The 18994-nt window shown below is 39.0% G+C and overlaps 1 protein-coding gene across 2 annotated transcripts in view; it reads left to right on the forward strand.

Moving 5' to 3' along the window:
* The window catches only part of ITGA11 (integrin subunit alpha 11), a 127508-nt gene that overhangs the window by 17196 nt on the left and 91318 nt on the right, over positions 1–18994 (forward strand). For both annotated transcript variants that reach the window (XM_058156059.1, XM_058156058.1), the window contains exon 2: positions 15527–15638. In XM_058156059.1, the coding sequence (XP_058012042.1) occupies positions 15527–15638 (112 nt within the window). The remainder of the gene's footprint in view (positions 1–15526; positions 15639–18994) is intronic.

Here is an 18994-nt window from a genome sequence, read left to right on the forward strand (position 1 = left end):
TCCAGAATGAATCTTGGTTAACTTTTTCAGATCAGCCAAATTAAACCATATATCTATATACATTCTTTATGTCTTCTTCCTGAGTCTTTTTTCCGATCTTTTTATCCCACCTTTATTATTCTTATATAGTAACTCAAAACCTCCCTCCTCCTATTTTTCCCCAAACAACAACCTTGTGAAGTGAGTTGGTCAAGAGTGAGTGACTAGGTCCAAAGTCACCCAGCTGGCTTTCATGCCTAAAGTGGGACTAGAACTCACAGTCTCCCAGGTTCTAACTTGTTAATGGTGTTAATCCAAATTAAAGGAACTGGCTTTTGTCATGGGCCATTCTGCCATTCTGCGTTCTGTAATGGTACAGCCAATTGTAGGACAATTAAATGAAATTAATTAGCACTTCTAATGATAGCTAAGAACACATGTGTTAAAGGCCGGACAACTCACAGCCCACAAACTCCATGTGGTTCGCAATTCTATGACTGCTCTGTTGAAATTTAGAAGCAGAAAACGGTGACACAATTTGTAACCAATTTCTGGTGGGGAACAAATTCAATAAGGTATGTGAAGCCTTTGGGCAGGGTTAGCGTTACAGAAACTCCCCAAAACAAAATGAAAAACCAGATATTTTATATTATTGCTTCTTTGCCCACCCTACCCACTCTCATATATTCCCCATTAAAAATAAGGCTAAAAGGGGGGAACCTTCGTTCATGGAATTGGGGAAAAGTAGCATACTCTTTTGGGATCCAATATCAAATTTGTTATTTGTGGAACACTCCCAAGGACAAAAACTTTCAACCAGGACAATGGGAAATTGGATAAATATTTTATCCTTCATTTAGTCTTGCTTTGCATATTTCCAGTTTCCAGACACAATATGCATAATGCCAGTATTTTTGTGGGCAAAAGTAAATTCTTTTAGCTTTTTTCTATTGTTCTTTTATGTCAGCCCTTATTGCCAGAGAGGTCTCATACCTAAAAAGAAAACTCCTAAGCATCAAAAGACAAAAAGACAGAGAATACTAGGAAAAGGACTTTTGTACTTTAAATTTGAATGTGGTGAGAGAGTTGGAATAGGATTCAGGTTAATATATATGACCTCAAATCATATGCATGCTCTTACTAATAAGGTGTTATACATATTTTCATGCTGTATTTTTTATATTGCATCTCCTAAGGATTTTTATAAATGAGATATTCCTTATTATTGCATCTCCATTGACTAATTGTTATGTAATGCTCGGTCCGTGGTTAATAAGGCCCCCCTGATTTGTGATCTTATTCAGGGGGAGTCCGCGGAGCTTATGGGTATTACGGAAACCTGGTTGGGCCCAGAGGGGGGGGTCCCCCTTGTCGAGATGTGCCCGCCAGGTTCCCGAGCATTCCATCAGCCGAGGGTCCAAGGTAGGGGTGGGGGGGTGGCGGTTGTTATTAAGGAGGATCTAGAGCCGAGGGAGACCACTGTTCCTCAGATTGCCGGCTGTGAATCCCTCTATGTGCGGTGGGGCTATAGGAATCAGTTGGGCTTGGTGATCGCGTACCTGGCTCCTTGCTGCGTGACCACAGCCCTGCCTGAGCTGTTGGAGGTACTCGCTGCTGTGGCGGTTGAGACCCCAGACTTATAGTCATGGGGATTTTAACCTGCCATCAGTTGGCTTGTCATCGACGGCAGCTCGGGAGTTCAGGCTTCCATGACGGCCTTGGACCTGATTCGAGTAAATGATGGCCCCTCGCACACGGGGAGGCACGCTGGATCTGATTTATATCTCTGGACAGTGGTTAAATGATCTGGTGTTAGATGATTTAGTAACAGAACCAATGTCATGGTCGGATCATTTCTCCTTCGCCTAGACTTCGAACCGCCATTCACCACCGCGGGGAGGTGGAACCTATCGGTGGTTCCGTCCCAGGCGCCTGATGGACCCGAGAGGTTCCTGACGGAGCTTGGGCCATTCCCTGAGGAACTGGCCCACGGCACGACTGAGGAACTGGTCGTGGCCTGGGAACAGGCAGCGGCTGGGGCCTTGGACCGTGTCGTGCCTTTGCGACCTCTGACCCGGCGTAGATCTCGTCCGGCCCCTTGGTACTCCGAGGGGCTGAGGAGATGAAACGCCGGAGAAGACGCCTGGAGAGCACCTGGAGGTCCAGTCGCTCGAGCTGATCGGACACTAGTTGGGTCCTATTCTAGGACCTACCTAGTGGCAATGAGGGAAGCGGCGTTCCTCGCCTCCACCCTCATTGCGTCGGCAGATAACCGCCCGGCCGCCCTGTTTGGGTGACCCGCTCTCCTACATCAGGAGGTGCGGGATGACCCTTGCAGGGACGAGCCGAGGAGTTTAGTGGTTATCTATACGATAAAATCGCTCAGCTGAGGGACGGTCTGGACCGAAATTGGGATGATCAAGCGAGGAGAGGAGGCACGTCTTGTTGAGTCCATTTGGGATGAGTTTGACCCTGTGGCTCCGAGGGGCGTGGACAGGTTGTTGGGGAGGCTGCACGGCACGACATGTTTACTGGACCCGTGCCCTTCCTGGCTGGTACTGGCCACTCAGGCGGTGACACGAGGCTGGCTGCAGAGGATTATCAACCCTTCTTTATTGGAAGGGTTTTCCTGCCGCCTTGAAAGAGGCGGTGGTGAGACCCCTCCTTAAGAAGCCCTCCCTGGACCCAGCTATTTTGGGTAATTATCGTCCAGTCTCCAACCTTCGCTTTGTTGCGAAGGTTGTAGAGAGTGCCGTGGCGCGACAGCTACCCCAATACCTGGATGAAGATGTCTATCTAGACCCGTTCCAGTCCGGCTTCCGACGCGGATACAGCACGGAGACAGCTTTGGTCGCATTGGTGGATGATCTCTGGAGGGCCAGGGACAGGGGTTATTCCTCTGCCCTGGTCCTATTAGACCTCTCGGCGTTGATACCATCGACCATGGTATCTGCTGCGCCCGGCTGGGGGATTGGGAGTGGGAGGCACCGATATCGGTGGTTCTCCTCCTATCTCACCAACCGAACGCAGACGGTGTTGACGGGGGGGCAGAGGTCGACCGCGAGGGGCCTCACTTGTGGGGTCCCACAGGGGTCGATTCTCTCGCCCCTGCTGTTCAACATCTACATGAAGCCGTTGGGTGAGATCATCAGTGGTTTCGGGGTGAGATACCAGCAGTACGCTGATGATACCCAGCTGTACTTTTCCACCCCGGGCCACCCCAATGAAGTTGTTGAAGTGCTGTCCCGGTGTTTGGAAGCCGTACGGGTCTGGATGGGGAGAAACAGGCTCAAGCTTAATCCCTCCAAGACGGAGTGGCTGTGGATGCCGGCATCCCGATTCAGTCAGCTGCAGCCGCAGCTGGCTGTCGGAGGCGAGTTATTGGCCCCAAAGGACAGGGTGCGCAACTTAGGCGTCCTCCTGGATGATCGGCTGTCGTTTGAAGATCATTTGACGGCCGTCTCCAGGAGGGCCTTCCACCAGGTTCGCCTGGTTCGGCAGTTGCGCCCCTTCCTTGATCGGGATGCCTTATGCACAGTCACTCATGCGCCTGCTACCTCTCGCTTGGATTACTGTAATGCTCTCTACATGGGGCTCCCCTTGAGGTGCACTCGGAGGCTGCAGTTAGGCCAGAATGCAGCTGCGCGGGTGATAGAGGGTGCTACGCGTAGCTCCTATGTAACACCGCTCCTGCGCAGACTGCACTGGCTGCCTGTGGCCTTTCGAGTGCACTTTAAGGTGTTGGTTACGACCTTTAAAGCGCCCATGGCTTAGGACCTGGGTACTTACGGGACCGCCTGCTGTTACCACATGCCTCCCACCGACCCGTCGCTCCCATAGAGAGGGACTTCTCAGGTGCCGTCCGCCAAACAATGTCGGCTGGCGGCCCCAGGAAGGGCCTTCTGTGGGGCCCCACACTCTGGAACGAGCTTCCCCCGGGTTTACGTCAAATACCTGACCTTCGGACATTCCGTCGCGAACTGAAGACACATCTTTTTATTCGCGCGGGGCTGGCTTAAATCGGATTTTAAAAGTGAATTTTAGCAATTTTAAATGGGGTTTTAATTGACGGTAATTTTTAACTTCAGGCTAATTTTAAATAAGTTTTTTAAAGGTATTTTAACGTGTATATTTGTATTGTTGGTTTTATCTTGCCTGTACACCGCCCTGAGTCCTTCGGGAGAAGGGCGGTATAAAAATCAAATAAAATAAATAAATAAATAAATAAATAAATAAATAATTGATTATGAAATTTGCATTTTACAAGCAGAAGATTCAAGGATGCACAACACTGTATTTTTTACCTCTCTGTTTCTTTGCAAGAAAGTATAGTAGAACTTAGTGGCATACCACAGGACTCAATACTCTCCCACTCCTTTCTAACATCCACAGGAATGAGTGGATGAGATCATTTGCCACCATGCAAGAATAGGAATAGGAATAGGAATAGGAATAGGAATAGGAATAATCTTTATTGGCCAAGTGTGATTAGACACAGAAGGAATTTGTCTCTGATGCATAAGTCTCTGTATATACAAGCAACAATAGTAGTAATACAGACCTACTACATGGATAAATATCCTTAGACAAAAGACAGTACTGTGGGAATTAGGTGTTTAACAGAGTGATTGCATAGGGAAGGAAAACTGTCTCTGTGTTGAGTTGTTTTGACATGCAATAATGCCCTATAGTGGCATCCTGAGGGAAGAAGTTGAAACAGTTTATGACATGGATGTGTGGGGATTTAGATATGTTCTCTTTCTATGTTTGTTGTTGTTAGTTGCAAAGTTGTGTCTGACCCATCGCGACCCCATGGACAACATTTCTATGTTACTTTGTATCATTAGCTATAACATAATTGTATTCCTTTCAAAGCTCCCTTTGATTAAACATACAAGTTCACTACAGCATTATAACATTTTTCTTGGCTCATCTGAATACAAGAAGAGACCAGCCAATTACTGTAACTTGTTAATTTTGGAATAATAAAGTGATCACCTGGATTGTGGCAAATCTGTGCTGGCTCCTGTTAGCTGTAGCATTGCCTGTTCAGGTGCTCACAGATATATGCTTTTTGATATATTTTCAAGGACATTGCCCAAAAAGACAGGCCTGTAGTTTCTCAGATTCTCCTCTTTCCCCATGTTGAAGAGATTTTTGTTCTCTTTTAACCTTCCTGCTAGGTGGTCCAAGAAGATTTATCCCATAAGATAAGATCAGTCGTCCTCTTGAGGAAGAGCCTAGTAGTCACCAGCACACGATGCCTCCTAATCCTTTTGCTTCTTTTGATCACATAGTTCCATTTGTATTCCTGTGGTCAATGGAGATTTTCTATTCTCATAGTCTTTTCATTTCCCTGCCCCTCCTGGAGAACTTTAGGTGTCTTGACCCAGAAAGCCTCATCTTCCCTATATGTTCCAGTGGAGAAATTTTCTTTTCAGGCCTCTTCCATTGAGGATGCAATCTTTCAGTTGTAGCTAGTGTAGTTTGGATCCTCTTCAGGCAAGATGACAAACTTTGCACAAACTTTATACACAACTTTACAGATCATGATAGTGCTTCCTTGTGTTCTCTGGGTAGCTTGGAGCTTTTCCTGCTGATTTCCCCATGAAACATTCCTGTTTGCTTGCTCTGGAAAGCTGCTTTCTGACCAGATTCACCCCAGATTAGATGAAGAAGACAAAAAGTTCCTTCCCGTTGATCTCTCCCATTGAAACCTGTTTGCGCTTCCCATTTGCTCTGTGGAGGCTGAGTTCTATAATGCTCACTTAAAGTGCTTCTGCTAGGTCAGCAAGAACAACACTCTAATTAGATGCCATGGAAATTAATCATACTGAGGAAATTTTAAACCATTAGCAGTCTGTAAACTACTTTTTTCCCCTGTAACTCAAAACTATCATGGCATATTTTGCATTCTTTAATGAGAGACAAGAAGTCTTGACTTCTTTACTCAGTTGTTTCCTTTCAGGTACACAAAGAAGTATGTATTCCTTTTGTCTTTTCCCTTCTCAAAACCAACATGCCCAACTCCTTCAGTCTCCTTTGTAAGTCTACAGGCTTTTTCGTACTGCAGCCATAAGCTTCTGGACTCTGCCTGTAAACCAGGGGTGAATTGCTCCCGGTTTGGACTGGATCGGCCAGTCTGGTAGTGATGGTGGTGAGTGGTTTGGAGAAAATCCCTGCCCCCCCCACCCATGCCCACCCAATTGCCCAGTCGTCTGCTTGCCCGCTTGCCTCTTCTTTTAAAAAACGCTTTTAAAAGATAAAATCACAGCTGAGCCGTGCAATTGTCAGAGCCCTTTTTTTACTTTTAAAAGCATTTTTACAACTTATTTAGTCAAATAGATTGTAAAAAATGCTTTTAAAAGGTAAAAAAGGCTCTGACGATCACAGCTGAGCTGCCTGATCGTCAGAGCCTTTTTTTTACTTTTAAAAGCATTTTTTACAACCTATTCACTGTAAAAAAAAATGCTTTTAAAAGTAAAAAAAAAAAAGATCGCGCACCACAGCTAATCACCCCCCCCCACTATTCTTCTTACCCCATGCCTCCTTTTGGCATGCACTGCGCATGCACACCTTGCATTTGGTGCACGGTGCTCACTGTGCATGCGCACACACAGCAAACTGGTAGTAAACCGGTTCAGATTTCACCACTGCTGTAAACCATCTGGGAAACCAGCTAGCTGAAGAGAAAAAAGTTTTTCCAAATGTCAACCCTTTCCTCCACTTTGGCCATTGTGATGGAACGATTACTTCCTGTGATTTAGAAACTATTGGTACAGTCAACATTAGTATTTTCTGGAGTTATATCACACTGTTATATACACACTGTTATACTATATGCAATCAATTGTTATCTGAAACTTTTTCACAAAAACTTGCCATACAGGTTTCCCCTATTCTATACCCATGGATTTGATTTTTATTTACACTGCTCTCTATTAAATTCTATTTTCTTAATGTTTACTCCTCAACGAGGTGAAACAAGCCCTCCCTTTTTATAATGTGTTCCATGCATTGCACAGATGAACATCGGATGGGACTTCAATCACCTGGTCAGACATGCCATTTTGAGCCATTCTGAACTTGCCATGGTTGCCCTGATTCTCAGATTTTATTTCCTAGGATTTTAGCTATCTCACCCAATTTTGTGTCATCAGAAAAATTAATAAAATCAAAATATATGATGTCTATGCAGTAAAGAAATTACCAATTCAAAATAAAATAAAAATTTTTTAAAAAGTTTATTTTTATTTTTATTTTTCATGAACATATCTTAAATGTACATTCTCTTATCTAACATACATATTCTCTTTTAACTTTCATATTAATACAATCTTTATCCTAAATAATTGAAGTATATTCGGGGTTGCTCTTCTATCATTTCATCTCCCTTGTTTTACAACAATCCCTCTTCTCCTTCTCCCCTTTTTTCCTTCCCTTCCCTTCTTCTATCCTCTTCTACTTTTTTCTTTCCTCCTCTCCTTCTCCTTCTCTACTTCCCCTTCCTTTCCCCCACACCTCCCTTCTTCCTCCCTTCTAACCTTCTCTTCTACTCTTATTTCCCCTCTCTTTCTTCCTCTGCTTTTTCCTTTCTTCTTTCTCTCCTTCTTCTCTTCTCCCCTCCTCTCAATCTTTCTCCATTCTCTCTCCATTGTTGTATTCATTTTCAATTTAATATCTTCCAAAGTGGTATTCAAGCAACTCCAATTTTTACTTTCTTATCAGTTTCTTTTCTATTTTACTAATTCCACACATATCATCATAAATGTACATTTATATAATAACATTTTTTTCCTTCTCCCCCTTTCCCCCAGATTTACACAGGTGTCATCTGGGTTTCTATTTCTTTTGTTTTTGTCTTCTCTCTCATTTACTTATACCTTATCTAATTTATTACTCTATAATCTTTTATTCATATTTCTTTTCTAACCATGCATAAAATCATCCCCATGTCTTGAAATACACTGATTCCTCTTTATCTTTTATCCTCAATATTAACCTATTCATTTCTGCACATTCTAAAATCTTCTTTATTACTTCTCCTTCTGACGGGATTTTTTCTGCCTTCCACTTTTGTGCAAATATAATTCTTGCCACTGTTATTATATGACAACATATCAAGTAAGTATCTGCTTTATTATATTTCTCTGGTAATATACCCAATAAAAATGTCTCTGGTTTTAACTCTGTACAACATTTCTTCTATCCGTGCCTGTATTCTAACCCAATAATTTTTTGCTTCCATACATGTCTACCACATATGATAATACGATCATGGCAATTGAAAACATTTCCAACATTTAGCTTTATCCTTAAACATTTTTGATAATCTTTCCGGTGACATATGACGCCTATAAAACATTTTATATAGGTTTTCTTTAGATGCAGTTGCCATTGTTAATATGTAATTCCTTTCCCATAGTTGTTGTCATTTCTCTAGTTCTATCGTGTAACCAAAGTTTTTTGCCCATGCTATCATTGTCTCTTTTACCTCTTCCTCTTCTAATCTGATTTGCAATAAGTAATTATGCAATTTCTTAATCATTTTTTTTATCTGTCCCAGTCAATATCTCATCCAATTCTGATTTTCCCAGGTTAAAACCATACTGTTTCAAATCTTTATCATATCTTGATTGTATTTGCAGTCGTGTATACCAATCTGTCTCAATCCTTGTTTTTCTAGTTCTTGTTTCTGTTTTAGTTCTCTCTTCTCTGTTAAAATATCCTTATATCTCATAATATTTTTCATATTAATCATATTTGGATGCGTCAAAGTTTTTATTGTTGAAAGCTACATTGGTATCTTCATATAATGTCTTTCTTTCACTCTCTCCCATGTTGTTAGCAAACCACTCCTTATGTAATGTCTCTGAAAATGCCCATGTATCCTATTTTTTCCGTACCAAAGAAAAATGTGCCACCCTAGAGTCAGTATTCTCATATTTCTCAATAAAATCCATTCTTTAACACAGGTTAGTGTCACTGCTTGATAGTATAGTTCCCAATTTGGTAGTCCAAACCAGCCTCTAGTTCTAGAATCTTGAAGCAGTTTAAGATTAATTCTTGTTTTTTCCCTGTGCCATATATATTTCCACATCATTTTATTCAAGTTCTCAAAATATTTTTTCTCCAGCTTTATCGGTATGGTTTGAGAAAAAAAAAACAAGATTCTTGGTACTATATTCATTTTAATTAGTGCTATTCTTCCCATTAATGATAATTGCAGATTTTTCCATTTCTCCAAATCTATTTCAATTTGATTTCTCAATTTATAATAATTATCTTCCTTCACCATTATATACCTTGAAGTTAATTGAATAATCAAATATTTCACTTTCTTTACTATTTGAATATCTAACTTTTCCATTAATTGCTTTTTTTGTTTTTGTCTCATATTTTTAACTATGATTTTTGTCTTGTCTTTATTAATTTTCAATCCCCCTACTTCTCCAGATTCCTCTATTTGCTCAATTAACTTTGGACCTGTTTCTGACAGTTCTTCCATGATAAACACTAAATCATTCACAAAGGCTTGTAGTTTGTATTCTTCTTTTTGATTTTCATCCCTTTTATTTCTTTATCTTCTCTTATCTTTCTGTTTAAAATTTCTAATGTCAATATAAATAGCAATGGAGATAATGGACATCTTTGTCTAGTTCCTTTTCTAATATCTACTTTTTCTGTCATTTCACCATTCACAATCACCTTTGCCAATTGGGCTTTATATATAGTTTTAACCATATTTATAAACCTATCCCTGAAGTCCATCATTTGCAATTGTGTAGTCATAAATTGCCAGTTCATATTGTCAAACGCTTTTTGTGCATCCAAAAATAACAATGCCATTTGCTTCTCTGGATGTGCTTCATAGTATTCCAATGTATCCAGTATAATCCACATATTATCTTTAATCTGTCTTTTAGGTAGAAAACCATTCTGGTCTGGATGTATAAATTCATTTAACAGTCTCTTCAATCTTTCAGCCATAATTGATACAAAAATTTTATAATCTGCATTTAATAATGAAATTGATCTGTAATTCTTTATTTGTTGTAAATCCAATTCTTCTTTTGGTATAAGAGTTATATATGCTTCCATCCACAAATTCGAAACTTTGGCTTCTAATAATAGATCATTAAGTGCTTGTAACATCTCCTTGTTTAACACATTTGCAACATTTTATATAGTTCTGCTGGCAATCCATCTGGTCCTGATGTTTTACCATTCTTTTGTTTCTTAATTCCCTCCATCAATTCCATCATCAATATTCTTTCTTCTAACATCTTTTTAAATTTTTCTGGAATTTTAGGTATTTTAGCTTTTTTAAAGTACTGTTTTATCTTTCCTTCTGCCACAAAATAAAATAAAGTTAACTTGTTAAATTATTGTTGAAAAACCCAGGTTGTTTTGGGTAATCATCACATTGTTTTCAGGCTGCTTAATGACTGATCACTCTGTGACTTGCTCTTGAATCTTTCCAGGTATTATGTGAGATTAAACTGATTTATCAGGTCCCTTGATTCTCTTTTCCCCTTCTGTTTTTCAAGGAATTTGCTTGCTTGCTTTCACCTAGAATTTCATATGTTCTATAGGGTTTCTCAAAAATAATACATAAAATTTTACACAAACTATCCTTCTTCCCTTTAAATGACTCTTATCTACAGTACTTTTGGTACCATTTCCCCTAATCTTCTTCAGCTGTGAAATCCTATTTCTCTTTGATCTGAATTTATTAAAACATTCTATGTTGAAGAGAAAGGTATGTGCTCGTTAGTTTCCTTAAAATTTGTTGTTGTTAGTTGCGAAGTCATATCCGACTCATCGCGACCCCATAGACAACGTTCCTCCTTAAAATTAAAAAGCATTAAATGATTACTTTCCTCCAGTGGTCCTACTATTTCCATTTCATTAGCTAAACCTTCTATATTGATTACTATCTAGTTGAATAAATGACATTTCTCTTATTCCTTTCTCCAGTTACCAGTAAGGCAGGAATTTCTTGGAAAGATTGTGTTTGGCAGAATTTTCCTTCTAACAGATGTAAAGTTGATTAAATTCCCCCACCTCTGTTATTTCATGCCTTCATGAAAATTCTATATTTCTTTCTGGAAAGTATAACAATTTCTTTCCTTGGCTCTGGACAATGATGATAAAAAACAGTATGTTTACAGTATTTAATGCTACTCAATTTTATTGCCAAACTAATTTGCTTGGATTTTAATAGAGGTATAGATACTTATAATATAAAGAACAACATCTCTTTTATATTTAGCACTTTTTATCATTTCTATTCCATTTGCAAAAATCATTCCCTTAAGTTGCTATATCTTAGACATGCTCACCATCATTTTACTTTTTAAATCATAGTTAATTTCTTTTGCTAAGAAAATAACTAACTAGCTCATCTTGCTTATCTTTGTAGCCTGAGCACTTGTGCATAGTGATTATTATTATTTTTCATTTAATGGTTTTAAAAGCCAAATTACAACAAAACTCTTATTTGTTCTATATTGTATGAGATCTTTACTTCAGAGCTTTCACCTCTAACTCATACATGATTCAATTTAAAGCATTCCTGATTGAAATTAACTGGTTTTAGCAATACTTTTGGGAAGTAAACTCTCACCATATTCTTCAGATGTGCACCTGACAGCAGGGGTGAAATCTAAACATTTTCCCTACCAGTTCTGTGGGCATGGCTTGGTGGTCAGGTGACCAGGTGGGTGTGGCCAATAACAATAAATAATAAAAATAATAAACAAAGTACACAAAACAATAAGAGGTACCAAAAACCAACTTTCACACTTTACACACACACACACACACAACACAACACAACTGTAGAAATAGCTGTACTTCATTCAAAATGGCCCCTGCAACAAGCAGGAACCTCACACAGCCTCACAAAAAGCTCAAAAACCAACTTTCACACTTTACACACACACAACACAACACAACTGACTCTCTCTCACACACACACGCACAAAATGACACATACAGCTTTCTGAGATTTTGTGTGTTTGTGTAGTTAGAGTGAAACACTACAGAAACACATCAAATCTCAGAAAGCTGCACAAATATTTTATTTTATTATTTTATTTAATTTATACTTTTAGATAAAAGCTAAATTTAAAACTTTTTTTATTATTTTTTTATTTTAATTAGTCACAACAGTATATATAAGCATAAGCATGAAGTAACTATATAATATATAAGCATATATATGAGTATAAGTATGTAATAACTATATAAATTGCATATAATGAAAGGAAACAGTAGGACAGGAACGGTAGGCACGTTTGTGCTCTTATGCACGCCCCTTATAGATCTCTTAGGAATGTGGTGAGGTCAACAGTAGACAGTTTTTGGTTAAAGCTTTGGGGATTTTGAGTAGATACCACAGAGTCTGGTAGTGTGTGCCAAGCATTAATAACTCTGTTACTGAAGTCATATTTTCTGCAATCAAGATTGAAGCGGTTAACATTAAGTTTAAATCTATTGTTTGCTCTTGCATTGTTGTGATTGAAGCTGAAGTAATCCTCAACAGGAAGGACATTGCAATAGATGATTCTATGAGTTAAACATAGGTCCTGTCGAAGGCGGCAGAGTTCTAAGTTTTCTAAACCCAAGATTTCAAGTCTGGTGGCATAAGGTATTTTGTTATATTCAGAGGAGTGGAAAACTCTTCTTGTAAAATATTTCTGGACATGTTCAATTGTATTGATGTCTGAAATGTGGTTCCAGACAGGCTTGCTGTATTCAAGAATTGGTCTAGCAAATGTTTTATAAGCTCTGGTTAATAGTGTAGTGTTTCTGGAGAAGAAGCTATGTAAGTTTAGGTTAACAACTCTTAATGCCTTTTTTGCGATGTAGGTCATTGGATATGAAGACTCCAAGGTCTTTGACTGGGTGGGGGTCATCTGTAAGGTAATGTCCCTTGAGTTTGTATTTAGTGTTTGGATTCTTTTTTCCAGTGTGTAAGACAGAGCATTTGCTGGTTGAAATTTGGAGTTGCCAGGTTTTAGACCATTCTGACACAAAGTCAAGGTCTTTTTGAAGAGTAGCTGTATTGTTGGCATTGTTAAATAGTTTGACATCGTCAGCGAAGAGAACACAATTACTTTTAATATGGTCACAGAGATCATTAATGTATAATATGAAGAGTGTTGGTCCAAAAACTTCCTTAACTTTAAATTGCTGTCTAAAAAAAACTCCTTAAAAAAAACCCCAATTAACTATTTTTTAAAGCTCCCCCCAAAATTTGTATTTAGCAAAGAAAGACTCCTGGTCATTTGTTTTTGCCAAGAGAACACTTTAATGATGCTTAAATGGTTACAGAAGTAGTGTAAGCTGAATCTGAGGTTTTCCTGTGCAAACAAAACAACATAAATTTTCCTCCCCACCCCCCACCCCCATCCCGGCCATCCCCTGGTTCAGTGTTCAATTAGGTGCTTATATATTGTTTAGGAAACAGGTTTTTAGTTCCCAATTCTGCATACTGATGGTTGAAGCTTTTCACAAGGCTCAGCTGGGCTTCCATCCCACCTTCTTCTTCCTTACATTCCAATCTTTTCCTCGTCCTCCCCGCCCCCATTGCTAATGTCAGGCTGTCCACTTATGAAGCTTGGATAGAAGAGATGCAGCCATGAAACAAAAAGCAATAATAGTAGCACATCATATACAGATGGGTCATTTGGATTTGTTAGGGTACTTAGCATGGAATAGGTGGGGGGGGGAGCACACAGGAGCTGCCTCAACCCATTCAGTGTCCTTCTGAAAGTCCTTCCATAAAATTAGGTATTGCAACTTTCCCTTATAGTGGCGAGAATGAAGAATTTCCCTAACCACGAAATGTTGTTCTCCTTCTGTTAGGAAGGGAGGGGGGGTAGTTTCGTGGCAGGATGCAAGGCTGAGTCAGTGACAGGTTTCAAACGACTGCAATGGAAAACTGGGTAGATGTATTTAAAACTCTTAACCCACATATTTGAGACCAACCTTACTTTACATTCCATACTGCGGAGCTCTCTTTTTATCAGCTTGTTTCTTACGTGTCCCAAACCTCATTAATGCAGAAAGAGAATGGAACATAGATAATAGTAAAAATTAAAATAAAAATTGAAAAATGGATTGAACCAGAAATCGACAGCTTCTTCATTACTCTGTAATGCAGAATTTTGGGAGCATTAACGTAATCTGCAGAAACTGACCAATGGCCCTGTTTCAGCTAACCAGACCCTCCTGGTCTGGTTAGCTGAAATCAAGAAGAGGGCCGTGAAAATATTTAGAGATCCCTCACATCCAGGACATAAACTGTTTCAACTCCTACCCTCAAAACGACGCTATAGAGCACTGCACACCAGAACAACTAGACACAAGAATAGTTTTTTCCCGATGGCCATCCCTCTGCTAAACAAATAATTCCCTCAACACTGTCAAACTATTTACTAAATCTGCACTGCTATTAATCTTCTCATAATTCCCATCACCAATCTCTTTCCACTTATGACTGTATGACTATAACTTTGTTGCTGGCAATCCTTATGATTTATATTGATATATTGACCATCATTTGTGTTGTAAATGTTGTATCTTGATGAAGGTATCTTTTCTTTTATGTACACTGAGAGCAGATGCACCAAGGCAAATTCCTTGTGTGTCCAATCACACTTGGCCAATAAAAATTCTATTCTATTCTATTCTATTCTATTCTATTCTATTCTATTCTATTCTATTCTATTCTATTCTATTCTATTCTGAATAACATAACACCAACTGTGCCTGTTCCTGGACTGGGGGCCCTTTGTCATTTTTTTGTTTACTGCAGTACTCGCTTTGTGGAGCTGCCCTTGAAGATGTTCCAGAAACTGCAGCTAATCCAGAAGTAGACAGCACAGATAGTTTTTGACATTTTTCATTATACTTGTTATATACATATACACCACTTGTTATATACATATACACCACTGCTTTGTGAATTGCTCCAGCTGTCAGTCAGTTTCTGAATGTGATTCAAGTTATGATTCCATAAAGCCCCACATGGTATAGGGCCAGGCTATTTATGGGACTGCTGGTCTCTCATCATCTCTCTTGGGCCACCAAATCTAGCAGGGAGAGCATACTTTGGGTCCCTTTCGTTAGTGTCATCTTGACTCATTAGTTGTAATTTTGCTGTGGTATCATCTGCCCTATGAAATTGCTGCTAAGCCAAGCAAAGTACAGGTCAAACATTAACAGAGATTAACTGCTTCCAGGACCATCAAGAATTATACATATTTTTTAAATGTAGAAGTGTAGGATTCCATACACAGAAACTCTTTCTCATTCTCTTGAGCAGGTTTTTCTTTTTGAGAGAACTACCATTGAACTTTGCCTTCCTTGCAGAACCTCAGATAGACTTTAATAAAAATGAATGTTAAAACTAAACAATTGACCAGCTTAACATCACAAATCCAAATTACTGTTCTGTTGCATCCATTTTTCTGAATGTAGAATTTTGGTTCTTTTCTTGCATAACTAATTTCTGTTAATATTTATTTTGTCTCAGGAGTCTGTGATGCCTTCAATATCGATACAAAGAAGCCAAGAATTATCCCAGGCTCCAGAGAAGCATACTTTGGCTACACCGTTCAACAGCATGAAATCAATGGGAAGAAATGGTAAAGCCATACAGTCTTGGCCTGAGATTGAATGTTTAGCTTCTTTTCCAATTCTGCTGCTCTCCAGATGTGTTGACTATGACTGTCAGGTGGGAAAATAATGAGAGCTGAAGGCACATCTGACCACATCAGTCAGTGAAGGTTGGCTTATTTTGTGATGTCACTTAAAGTTTAGGGCAAAAGGTTTTTTAAATGCCTTTTTTTTTTGAGCTGCAACAAAATCTTTTGTTGTCATTGTTATGTGGATACCAGAAATGTTGATGCTAAATAACAATAGTAGTTTATTGAATGATTAATCTTGCGATCTTATCAATATCAAAGCTAAAAGGTATTCTTTTTCCAAACTACTCATGTATTGCTTTGTTTATAAAGGAAAGAAGTTTGCTCAGTTCACGCACAAATGTTAACTCCGGGAATCCTCCAGCAAGGGGCAATCTGTAACATTCTTAGATTTTCACAATCTATTTCCAGGGCCCTTGGAAGGAGTAGAACACCAGCATTAATCTGTCAGCATCCAGAAAAAATATGAACACACAAAGTGTTTGAAAAAGGAATTATGTTACTGACACTCGAATACAAATAGTGGTGGTGACATTTTGAAAAAGAACATGTTCTTTTTCATCATTTACATGTCAAAAAATAAAAGCAGGGTAATTTTTTATGTAAAGGAAAGCAGATTCTCCATCCAGTCACATTATGATTTAAAGAGGAAGAAGATACCTAGAAGCTTTTCATATTCTAGAAAATGTAGCAAATATAAATGATTAAAAGTTTTAAAAATCTATGAACCTTCCATTAAAAATCCAGATTGCAATATTATCCTAATATATTCAAGATATTTTTTTCTTTTTACAACACTGTAATCCCTTGATTTGGGGTGGAGTTGGGGCGACTTGGTGGAGCTGAGCATTTACTGGCCAGATATTTGCAGCAGATATTTTCTCTTTGTGCCCTGAGAGAAGGAGAGACATCTGCCACCGCCTAGGATTGAACTCTCAACCTTCTGACTGGGAGGTGAGCATCTTCACCACTAGGCACCACAGCTGCACTATCCGAAATATTCAAGAACAATATGCCTAAACCTATATAGCATGGTGTCTTGTCTTCCCAGTTTGAGTGCCGAGCACTCAGTCAGAATTTGTGGGAGAAAAAGTCTGGTGCAAATGGAGCTAACATTTCGGACTATTTTTCTAATGCCCTGGCAGCTGAGTGTATGAAGTAGCTATGGAGCCAAGAGAAATTGCCTTTGACTTGGCATGAAATTTCTCCCTAGGATACTCAATCAGAGTGCTATTGCAGTCTTTGGGAAAGGGATATCCAGTGTCTGAGCCAACTGTTCAGTCTGTTTCTTTTTAAAAAGATGTCTAAAATGCAAATTCAAGAATTAAAATAAGCTAATGTAAGGCCAACATGGTCTTACTTATCTGGTAAAAATATGAATCACTAAACAAACAAGTCGACCAACATATGTCATACTACTAAAGAATTCAGTGTTGTCTATGGTGCCCATATTCAGCTGACTCTGCTAAATCTGAAATTGGCAAAAAGCAGATGTACTGGGAAAAAAGAGAAGTAAAAAAACCCCAAACTTTTATTACAACCTATGGGCCAGAAATCACAGCAATAAAACACATAGGCATGCAATGTTCTATATAAGTTTAAAAATAACATATAAAATACATTATTATAGTAACTAGTAAAAGTATCAGTGGCAATCACCAAATTCTATCTATTACTAAAAATCTTGTGTCTTTAAGTGGGCGAAACAATATATCATAGGACAAAACATTTTCAAGCAAGAAACCTCAAATGGACAAACTTACAGAATGTGTCCAAAATCTTGGAGCCATGACTCTCTTGGAACTGAAATACAGAACATTTTATAAAATATTTTGTGACATAAAAATTATTGAAACCATTTTATGACAAAATACAAAATTTCATAAAACAATTCCTGTGGTTAACTGCTGAAGTTCGATTGTTCTGTACAGTTCAACTCTTTCAGAGGAGATATATTTCAGAATAGCTCCCTGAATTTTTAAGAATTTTTCTGCAACATTAGAAGCTGTTTCCTTGTTTAAGGCATCTGATGAAGAAATGTCTCTGAAATGATGACCCGCTAGGTCACGGGGTTGTCTAGATTGTTTTAAACTTCAACTGTGGATAGGACAGATAAACAAATGATGGCACAAAATAGGGCAACTTGGAAAATATGTCAGTATCGTGTCAGATAGAAGCAGTGACAGACAGACAAAATTGCAGAATTAGAATTGAAGAGAGTTAAGGGGACGGCATATGGGCTTAAACTGGTTTGACAATGAAAACCACAAATTTAGCCGAGGTGATGCAGTGGTTAGAGTGCAGTACTGCAGGCTACTTCAGCTGACTGCTAGCTGGAGTTCAGCAGATCAAATCTCACGGGCTCAAGGTTGACTCAGCCTTCCATCCTTTTGAGGTGGGTAAAATGAGGACCCAGATTGCTGGGGGCCATAGGCTGATTCTGTAAACCACTTAGAGAGGACTATAAAAACACTGTGAAGCGGTATATAAGTCTATTGCTATTGCTATTTATGTTAAGGCAGTAAGTAGATAAATCCTGAATTGCCAACTGCAAATATTCCAGAATTCCAGTAAAAGATACGGGGGGGGGGCAGGGTGGAAGCACTCTAAATGCTCAGTGACAGTCTCAAAATCCTGGTCTGTGCAGAAAAAAATGAAGTAATCACAGCTTTTACAAACTCTGGCATTTCACCAAATATTTAAAGATGAATTTGCTTAGCATTTTTGAATTCATCTTTCAGTCTCCCCCCACCCTCCCTGGGTATTTTTTTTAGGTGTCATAATGCACCCAGATATTTTTTGTATACCTTTTGATACAAAGAGCACCTTACTTTGGTGAGTCTGCAAGTTGGAAGGAAGGTAGGAAATGCATCTTCATTATAGCACCAAGCCTTGAGTCTCCTCCTACTTTTGAGATTTTAGGTTCTTCACCAGAGTGAGTGAGATGACTTTGCCATTTGCCACTTATGCCTTCTTTTCTCAGAGAAGATTGACATCTTTTTTGTGTATGTTTGGGTGCTCTTCCCAGCATCTATATTTTCAAAGTGGGCATCATTGTAGATTACACAGGGTTTTTTTCTTCATGCGGGAGCTTTAAATATTACATCTTATTTTCCATCCAAAGCTTTTCTTAGGCTTTGGGGTCACCATATCCAAAGTGGCCTCAACAAGGTTACTTGGCTATCAGTATTCCCTCTTATTAACGTATTTTCTGGCTTTCCATAATCACGTGAATCATAAAGTAATGAAACAGGCCCAGTTATACAACATACCAGACCGTGCTACAACTAAACAAA

This window comes from Ahaetulla prasina, chromosome 13 (assembly GCF_028640845.1).
Source record: "Ahaetulla prasina isolate Xishuangbanna chromosome 13, ASM2864084v1, whole genome shotgun sequence".
Taxonomy (NCBI): domain Eukaryota; kingdom Metazoa; phylum Chordata; class Lepidosauria; order Squamata; family Colubridae; genus Ahaetulla; species Ahaetulla prasina.